Source organism: Venturia canescens, chromosome 2, assembly GCF_019457755.1.
Source record: "Venturia canescens isolate UGA chromosome 2, ASM1945775v1, whole genome shotgun sequence".
Taxonomy (NCBI): domain Eukaryota; kingdom Metazoa; phylum Arthropoda; class Insecta; order Hymenoptera; family Ichneumonidae; genus Venturia; species Venturia canescens.
In genome coordinates this window covers 23,208,630-23,218,929 of record NC_057422.1, presented here as the reverse complement: position 1 = coordinate 23,218,929, position 10,300 = coordinate 23,208,630, and the positions used below count along the sequence as shown (strand labels likewise).

General features: G+C 36.7%; 2 protein-coding genes across 2 annotated transcripts; both read right to left on the bottom strand.

Annotated features, from left to right (window-relative positions):
- Positions 1 to 2,916: 2,916 nt before the first annotated feature.
- LOC122405752 (ATP-dependent DNA helicase pif1-like) lies at positions 2,917 to 4,410 on the bottom strand. Its single transcript, XM_043410690.1, has one exon. It carries the CDS (start codon positions 4,408 to 4,410, stop codon positions 2,917 to 2,919), a length of 1,494 nt encoding a protein of 497 aa, XP_043266625.1.
- Positions 4,411 to 4,442: 32 nt separating this feature from the next.
- Positions 4,443 to 6,448, bottom strand: LOC122405751 (uncharacterized). The gene is made up of 4 exons (XM_043410689.1): positions 6,363 to 6,448; positions 5,358 to 6,200; positions 4,815 to 5,292; positions 4,443 to 4,763 (listed from the first exon to the last, which is right to left on the bottom strand). The coding sequence occupies exons 1-4, from the start codon at positions 6,446 to 6,448 to the stop codon at positions 4,443 to 4,445; spliced, it is 1,728 nt and encodes a 575-aa protein (XP_043266624.1).
- Positions 6,449 to 10,300: the final 3,852 nt, after the last annotated feature.

The window sequence follows — 10,300 nt, the reverse complement described above, 5'->3', positions numbered from 1 at the left end:
TTTTGAAATAATTTATAGAGATGGAAAACGCATGAATCACGCAAATTTTCTTTCAAGAAACCCCTTACCCACTTTATCGAATCAAACTTTTGAAAAAATTATAGAGAAACGAGTAGATATTAATACTCTTTCAGAAAATTGGCTATTTGCAGAACAACAACGTGATCGTGAAATTACACAGATAATCAAAGATTTGAATGATAACAAAATTAATGAAGAAATGGCTAAAACATATGAACTACGCTCAGGAATTTTACATCGTAAAATCCAGAGAAACGGTAAAACACGATGCTTACCCATAGTACCTCGAGCATTAAAATGGTCAGTTATTAATAGTATACACGAAAGTATAATGCATCTTGGCTGGAATAAAACACTCGAAAAAAATTTATGAACAATTTTGGTTTGAAAACATGTCCAAATATGTTCGAAAATTTATTGTTAATTGCGTTCCATGTAAAATTTCGAAATCACATTCAGGAAAAATTGAAGCTGAATTACACCCTATTCCAAAAGTCCCAATTCCTTGGCACACTGTGCATATTGATGTTTCAGGCAAACTGAATGGGAAAAATGACAAAAAAGAATACGTTTTTGTTTTAATCGATGCTTTCACGAAATATGTGATTTAAAATCATACATTACGAATTGATACTAATAGTAGCATTGGAGCATTAAAAATGAGTATCTCAATGTTTGGTCCTCCAATACGCATTATTGCCGATCAAGGTCGCTGTTTTGCAAGTACAGAATTTCGCGAATTTTGTAACAATCGCAACATAAAATTACATCTAATTGCTACAGGAAGCTCTCGTGCTAATGGACAAGTAGAACGTGTTATGGGAACCTTAAAAAATATGTTAACTATTGTAGAAGTGAAAGAAAATCATTCTTGGAAAGATGCCCTCCCAGATATACAATTAGCACTCAATTGTACAATGAATCGAGTCACTAAATTTAGTCCCTTAGAATTAATGTTCGGTAAAGTTACTAGACCATTAAACCTAATGTTGTCTGATATTGACGAAGCAGAAATCGATATTACCGAAGCAAGAACACAAGCTGTAAATAATATTAAAAAAATATCGCAATATGACAAAACTAGATTTGATAAAAATAAATCAAACGTAAATAAATTTTCAATAGGTGATTTTGTTCTATTACAAAATGAAGAACGTAATCAAACTAAACTCGACGCAAAATACAAAGGACCTTACAAAATTATTGAATTATTAGAAGGAGACAGATATGTTTTGAAAGCTCTTAATTCGAATCGGACGTATAAATATGCGCATGATCGAATAAGAAAGATGCCTGAAGGTTATGTGTTTGAAAAAGAAGATGAGATTGATAAAATGTAAACTACATGCATTGCTCAAATTAATAAAAAAAAAAAAAAAAAAATAAAAGAGTATTGATGACACAGTTCGTAGCCGTAGCTCAATAGAAATCGGTATCTCTTCAATGTAGACTTCAATTACTGGATGGAAGTAATAGTAATTCGAAAAGTTTAAAAAAAAAAAAATGAATTTTAAATAGTCGTCGGATAAAAGCGATTTACATATTAATTGAGCCATGTGTTTAGTGTAATAAATGAAATATTCAAATGTAAAAATATAAAATTATGTATAAAACGTTGCTTATTACATTATAAAAAAAAAAAAAAAAGTTTCATTTATTTTGTCAGGATGGACGAACAATTCGATACTCTCGCTTAATTTAATTTACAGATAAATCACACGAGGACGTGTGAACTGTCAGAATGACCGTGTCGTAGTATGCATGATAAGCATCATTTGATAGAAAAATAATTGAATGAAACGTCGAGCGAGATTCGAAGAGCATTGAAATTACGTTGCTAAGCAACGAAAAACAGAACGCTCGAGTGAAATCAAAGACGTTCGAGAACGAATCGAACAGCCGTCGAGATCACTACGCTTCATAAATAAATAAAATGTTTAATTGAGTTTGTTTATCGAAATGTAAATCAATTAATTTCATTATAATAATTTCAAAGAGTGACTGAATTATAATACTTCAATAAATAAGTGAACAAATTACGTGATTGTGATATTTATTTCTGTGCCATTCTCCGACATAGGTATATAAAATGTATTATGGCACCAGATTTGTCACTAAATAAAAAACAAATAAACATAAAAAATGTGTGTGAAAATCCGACCCATTTTTTGATGCTATTAAAAAACAAATAATTAATATCTCTTCAATGCCTTGAGCTACACAGCTCGAAGAGGTCGGAAACGAACCTTTTTTTCCGACAAAAAAAAATAAAAAATACGTCAACTTATAGTATTCTCTGAAGTACTATAATTATTTAATTATTAAAGAAACAAATTTTGAAAATTTTCGAAAACAATTGGAAACGCTATCGCTCCTGTAAAGACTCTCTGGCAGTGACTCGTCATAACATAAATGTACTTGTCTCAAAGTCGCTGCCGCGACTCTAGATACACTGAAAAAAAGCCGTAGTAGTAAGAACGGAGTCATATTTGACTCAAACGCCCTGATGTTGGATACAGTGAAATCAATGGCGTAGTTGAGCCAACCTCCGCCCATAGTTGAAGAGATTCCGTCGAGCCAACTATGCCTCTAATTTGCAACAAGGTTTCCAATATTTATCTGAACTGAAACATTTTTTTGAATTAGAATCAATAAACATTTCATGTAGGGTCATTGCATTTTTTAGTGAACTAGGGTGCATTACGCGCGCTAACGCGCGCGAGCGGTTTTCTAGAAGCGCCACAGCACTCTTTTTATGAATAATCACTTATCAAGATATTTTAAAGCAGTTCAATAAAAATAAACACGAGTTTAGGCAAATATTTACATTGATTATAAGTAATATATGATACAAAGAGCGATCGCCTACAAAGAGCGTCTTGTCTTTTCGAGTTATCAAATTTTATAGGCAAAAATTTTAAGAGATGTTTCAGCGATATAATTCTTTATACGAATAATTTTTAACGACGTTCCTGTCTCGTTGTACTCCGATATAAACTTTGAGAGCTTCCAAGAACGCACACGTGAGAAGGCCACATACAATTGACCGTGATTGAAGACATCTCTTCGAAGATCCACGCTAATTTTATCGAAAGTTTGTCCTTGTGACTTGTTAATGGTCATAGCAAAAGCTACCTTCACAGGAAATTGACGACGCTTGAAAGTAAAAGAATAATCATTTTCACAATAAAGAGTAATTCGATGTAAAAAAACGACCTCTCCACTTTTATCTCCAGATAAAATCTCACAACGCAATATTGTATTACCCAGTTCTAAAATCATCAATCTTGTACCGTTGTATAACCCTTCGTTAATACTCAAATTTCTTATAAGCATTATAATACCGTTTTTTCTAAGACGAAGTTCATGAGGTGGCAAACCCGGTGGTGACAACGTGTTTAGATACTCGGGCAAAACAGTATGGTTGATCTGATCGTTGTCGCCACAATTCTCGGTACTATCAACACTCGTCTGTAGCCGCTCTGTATTTTGATCGAATAAATCCATAACTCTCGAATTGATTTCGTCGACGTCGACATTTCGAGCGGATAGAATTGCACGTTTTGCTACATCTTGGAAACGTTTCGCTTTCACCAATTGTCCGTATGTGTCTTCTACGATATCTTGATTTGGAGGCGCCAAGCAACGTTCTGGAATTTGAAGATTATCATTTGCATCATTGAGAAGACCATCACCAATGTCAAGTAAAAATTTTGCAAATTCAACTTCATTTGGTAATACTCTCATGTTCTGAGTTAACGCATATTTAGAGAAATGTAACCACAATGCACTGTATTTGATTGATAGATTTATTATTTCGCTGCGAGTACCTCGCACTTTGACAGGAAGGAGTTGGCGAAAATCTCCTCCAAGAACAATGACTTTCCCACCAAACGGTTTGTCGTTATTCATAATATCCCGCAATGTCCGATCTGCTACTTCCAACGCATGACGTGGAGCCATAGGTGCTTCATTCCAGATAAAAAGATCAACGTTTTTCAAATACTCACCCTGTTTAGATTGAACTTTAATGCTCGATGTGGAATCTGCGTACAAAGGTACTGGAAGTCCGAACGTTTTGTGTACTGTTTTTCCCTCTGGGAGTAATATCGCTACAATTCCGGTGAAGGCCATAGCACTGACGCGCTTTCCTCTGCCTCTAACAAGATTTGAAAGGGAAGTGTATGTGAACGTCTTACCGGATCCCCCTGGCCCATCGATGTAGAAACAAGTTTGCTCATCGTTGTTATTGTCTATAACATTCATGACCGCATCAACGAATCTCTTTTGAGTATCATTCAACTGCTCATATTGTCGCATGCCAATTTCCACAAACTGAGCAGGAGAGATATCTCTTTCATCGTCGTCCGATATCTCTATTTGCTCCATTGTTGGAAATCGTGATATATTTGAGTCTCCATTTATAAGCATCCGAGCGATTTGGGAATACGTCTTTCTTTGAGCTCGTTACATCCCAATATGTGTCTCGCATAATCCTCTGACAATTTTTCTTTGAATTCTTCCCAAAGTTTTTCCGGATATATTGGTTGACAGTGAACCAGTATTCTTACAAATAGTCTTCGGAGTAATCCAGGCATCATCCAAATAGCAGCTTCTTCCAATACTTTCTTCCACTCGTCGTCGTCTTCGATCAAACCTAGAGCTAAACATGTTGCGATAAAAGTTTCGCAAACTTGGCCATTAATAGTCCTCAAATCATCAAAACTCTTGGCTCCTTTAACCTTTAACAAGAGTAACCGAAGATGAAATAATTCAGTTTGTGCAGGACTCACCGAATACATTCGTCCGAATGCATCATGTCTACGTTGTTGCTTTTCCCACCTACAAACTGTTTGTCCATCGACTTTTGATCTTTTAAACACATAATATGATGGAATGTCTGGATATATAAACTGTCTCGCAAATTCATCGCGAAAATTTAACGCGAAATAATCGTTCAGCATACCTATCTGACTCATAGCATTTCTTATTCCGTCATTGTTCATATCTACCGGAATTGTTATATTATGCTTGTTAGGTAAATGTACCGGAAGGCGTATTACTGGATGGCTTTTCTCTTGCATTTTCTTATCAAAAATACGCCAAATTGCTTCGTTCGGTCCTACGTAACGAGCTTCAACGTGATCTGTAATTTCATCGTGATTAATAACGCGTTCTTCATTTTCTCCGTCTTCTCTGTTTGTTATCTGAATAGCAGCTGCATCATGTCCTTTGAAAATGTATTTGTACAAGTACTTTGGAGCTGTGATGCTTGTTACAATTTCTACATTTATATGGCAATTAAAAATGCTCAACAACGCCGGACAATAAGGTACGACCCATCGATTGTCGACGACGTGTCCTCCACGACGTTCGTATCTCCAGTATCTCTTCGACGATAGTATGGATAAGCGTCCGCATCCATCGTAGTTTCATTTCGAAATGGTTTTGGAAAGTGTTTGGAGCATTTTCCGTTCACTTCGCACCATGCGCCACAAGGTCCATGGATCATATTGCCCATAACAATTCGATGCAAATCAGGATTTACATCTGGATCAGGAATTTCAGCAGAGATGCATCCGTTGACCTGTTCTGGCGTCGATAATTTGTTCTTTAATGTCACCAATAGATGAATATGCAACAGACCACGCTTCTGTGACTCAATTGTATACACGAATGCGTTTGATTCCCCAAAGAATTTTTTTCGAACGATTAAATCGAGTAAATGTTTTTTCTTCATATCGAAAACACGAGCTGAGAGATCTGGTCTGTCAGATGGTTGTTGACCAGGAAGAAGGTTTTCCTTTATCTCGCGCCAATTTGGATTGCAAGTCATCGTAATAAAGAGATCCGGTTTTCCGAATTTTCGTACAATTCCCATGGCATCCTGGTAGTGTTGCATCATATTTCGCGGTGAACCACTAAATGTGGAGGGTAAGATGACTATTTTTCCGACCCGTGCATCTGCAGCGTGTGCAGTAGTATCTAGATAATCTACTAATCCGGAGTAAGTTTCAGCACGTATTTTTGCTTGATTTTGTTTTATAAATTGTATGCGATCCTTTTCGACTTTCACATAATTATCTACTGCCCACTGTTGAAAGAGAAGCCTTCCCAGAAGAATGACATTTCCGTGATCGTTTTCGCGGATAGCCATACGATATCTGGTGTAAGCTTCTCTGGATATTCGTTTATGAGTATTATTTGTTTGTCTCAGATCTCGATGCCAGCCTCGAGTACCAAACGGGTAAAACAGTGGATACACCCAGGGTTCAACATTAGGATCCATAATACTAACCTATTGTAGTCTCTGCGTATTTTTATTGCATATAGTAACGTACGATTCCGGAATCTCTCCATCGGCAGTGGTTGAAAATACGGCTGCTACCTCGTTACTTCGTTGAAAGTTGAATCTTCGGCGATCCATTCCTGGTTTAAGAGTATGTTTTGTGTATACACAGTCTTTTAATTCCTCTTCTGGTGGTTCGTCAACAGGAAATCTCAATTTTTCGTGTGACGTTGCGTGATAATTTCCGGATCAATTCCAGAGCAGGATATAACTGTCTTTTCACCTGATATAAATGAATCACAAAAATTATTGATTATACTATAATAAAACAACTGCAAAAAAAAACAATTCAATCCGCAGCAACCAAAAACAATTATATAGTCATCATTTGGTGTATTGAATCCACAGTTATCACCAGCTAAAATTGGGATATCAAATCATACGAAAAGAGCATCATGAGACCATTAAGCAATCCGCGGCCATCACCAGCCAAAATTAATTGAAACCATCTAATGAATTCCCCAATCCGCGGCCATCACCAGCCAAAATTAATTGAAACCATCTAATGAATTCCCCAATCCGCGGCCATCACCAGCTAAAATTGTTGAACCATGTAATGAATTAATCAATCCGCGGCCATCACCAGCCAAAAATAATTGAACCATGTAATGAATTGCGATCATCAAGAATAAGAATAATGATATGAAAGCCATTACCTTAGATCCTGATTTCGTATTTGATTTTGGTTTTTTTTCTCTCAATACGCACATGCATCCTCAATCAACTCGATGTGTTGACTGACTGTTTTTTTTTTCCGAGTCGTTTCGAGTTCATGACAACGGACCACAAGAGAAAGAAAAAGAAAACACTCGAGCGCGAGCGGTTTCGCCAAGTTCACTCAATGAATAAAAATGATTTGTTTCAATTATTTTCCATTGAATTACATTGGGGTTTTTTTTTTTAAACAGAGTAAAAAGAAGCTGTAACTCAGGTACTTGTGCATTGTCAGATCTATTGGTCTCTTGAGCTCGCAATTCTTCCCCCATCATTTTATATGATCGAGCGAAAACATTCTTTTCACGCATAATAAGATCCAATAGTCTTAATATGTTCGGATCAAGGGCAGTGTTTTGTCTTTGTATAGAACTGACTGCTTCGTGGGAATCTATTATGAACAACTGGCCATAGGTTGGCAGTTCATTGGGCGGCGGGCGAAGAGCTGTATTTATTTGATAATAAATTTGGCCCTGTATCTTGAAACAATACGGCCCAGGACGTTGTCCTTCAAAGTTCATTAAATTGGCATTGAATGAAGCGAATGAAAAAGACGCGTTGTAGTTTCGAATGCGCTCGAAAAATATATTTGATTTTTCGTGAGTCCCATGGAATAAGGAATGCAATTCTGCTGGCAATTCTGGTAGATTTTCGAGCTGCACTTTTCCATGACTGCAACAATCGTGAAATGAATTTCGCATGTTGGATATTTTTTCTGATATGAAATGTGCAGCTCCACAGTGTATACATAACTCGGTCATGCCACCACCATAATGTTCTTGTACATTATCTGCTTCTCGTAATTGTACCCTTAGTTGTAATTCAATGTTTCAGTGATTAAAATTCGTTAATTCTTCTTCTAATTGAAAGGTGCGTTGGTATGGTATCATCACTTCTTGTATAAATTCGACTTCAAGCTGTATTTCTATAGTCCGAACAGAATGATCATTTGAAGTACTTTGTACAACTGTAGTAGTTTCGTTCCGAAGTTTGCACTGATTTTTAGCTTGTTTTTCCAACCTAATACGTTTTAGTTCTGTTTCCTCTTCCAGTGTTCGAACTACTTTTCGTTTTCCCATTGTTTTGTATTGTAGCTATTATTATTTTACATGAATGGAGATTAATCGATTGCTTATGATGTAGTTTTTTGTCGTATGCAATTATTTGGTGCGTATTTTTTTGTAATTAATTAATAATATGAAAATCTTGTTAGATATTATGTATATAAATTATCAAAATAATATTCAATGAACACAAAACCAAATAGAAGCGAATCAATGAAATACTGAAATAAAGGCAAATCAGTCAATATAAGTAACAGTATATGTTTTTAATAATATTTAATTGTTAAATCACGTTCGAAACTTTTATAGGTATTAAATCATTCGGGAAACAATGATATGTTTCTTTTAACTCACAATTCTTACTTTATTTCTATCATTATTATCATCGATGTAATAATGACTATGATTATTATTACCATTAGTAATATTGTATATATTAAACGTCGCAATTGTATTCAGACCTTCATAATCATAACTTAAATCAGATTATTTTCATGTATCAAATCATCATCATCATCATCATCATCATCATATCTCAAATGAAATCATCATCATCACTATCAATACTATATCACCTAAGTAATCGGTGATCTCGAACGATCTGAAATAGAGAATAATATATTGAGAAATAGAGAGGCAGTGGCTCAGTGGTAGCGGGCCCGGCTCCCACCCAGCGAGCCCGGGTTCGATTCCCGACGCCGACACCAATGGATTTTTCTAAGTGTCCCAAAGCTGTACTCTCTGTGGTTCGGAACCCACGTAAAAAAAGTAGGTCCAGAGTGTGTGTAGTGGAAAAAACAAAAACAGTGGGAAAGAAAAACGAATAGTGGAGATATATAAAATAGAGGAAATACAGAAAAAACACACCATGTAAAAACCCGAAAAGGGTATGCATGTAAAACTCCACCACTATATTGAGAAATAAAATATGGAGAACAATGTATTGTGACGGATTTTTCCAAGCCCCGAAAAATGCCACAAAAGTCTGGCTCTCTTTCCCGTCGATTTTAAACAAAATCTAAGATGGAAATTTTTAAGGTTGGGCGCCAGTCGCAAAGCGACTCGACGGCAAAGAGAGAGAGACGTAAAGTTGACCAGCTTGCGATCAGCGGGATGGGCGGGGTGACCTCGAGAATAATTAAAACACAAAAATTACGTTTGGAAATAATAATAACAAATTTAATCTTAAAGTCGGAAGATATAAGAAAAATGACAACAGAAATACGCACGCTCGGGATAAGTTCCAGTCGCAAACAAATTTACATTATTTCGCTCAAGAAAAGAGTTTATCCAAATTTAATTTATCGAAAGATTTAACACGGGAGAACGAAAATATAACGATCACGCGTCTCTACTGAACTACGGGGGAAGAATCGCGAACTCACACACTCAAAATTCTCGCACGCTCACACACAAAATTGGTCGGGATCCTACATCCTCTACAATCTAAACCGAGCTCGAATTTATTCTCTCCGTGGATCTACTCACGGTCGAGAAAATAAATTTTAAGATGAAAACGAAATTGTCGATGTTTTATTCGCAATGCCGAGCCCCCGATATTCGGTTACTCGGTCGAGCTATCGAACGTTGTTCGCGTCAAATCATCCCGACCCAGTCACTCACACACGCACGCAATTACACAATTTCGCGACCCTTCAGCCCGGGAAACAACTTACGCCAATCGGGAACAATTATTTACCAAACGCGAAACTTGGAAACACGAAACACGAAAATTGGAGATCTCGAGTACGGCCACGATTACTCTTCGACACAAAATTTTACTTTAACTAACACGAAACGCTAAACGGGCGACCGCGGGAATAAAAATCAAAAGAGCCGACAAAGAAACACGTGACAGAGTCGTCATCGTGACCAAATTTCTCTCAACACAAGAGAAGGACGGTAATTCTTTTAATTATGCACGATCACGAAAAATATGACCCGGGAAAGATGTTCGAGGGCCCACCAACCAAACCAGAAAGTGAAAAGGAAGGAACTCACGGTGTTTCTTCCCATTTTCGCGACACGTCCTCTCTGCTCGATACTTCACGAGAATCTCCTCGAGAACCAGAACGTTACGCGTAACGAGGATTTTGTCTCCCGCCCCTCTCCTAATTTCGAATACTCCCGAAAATTATTGACAGGTCCGGCG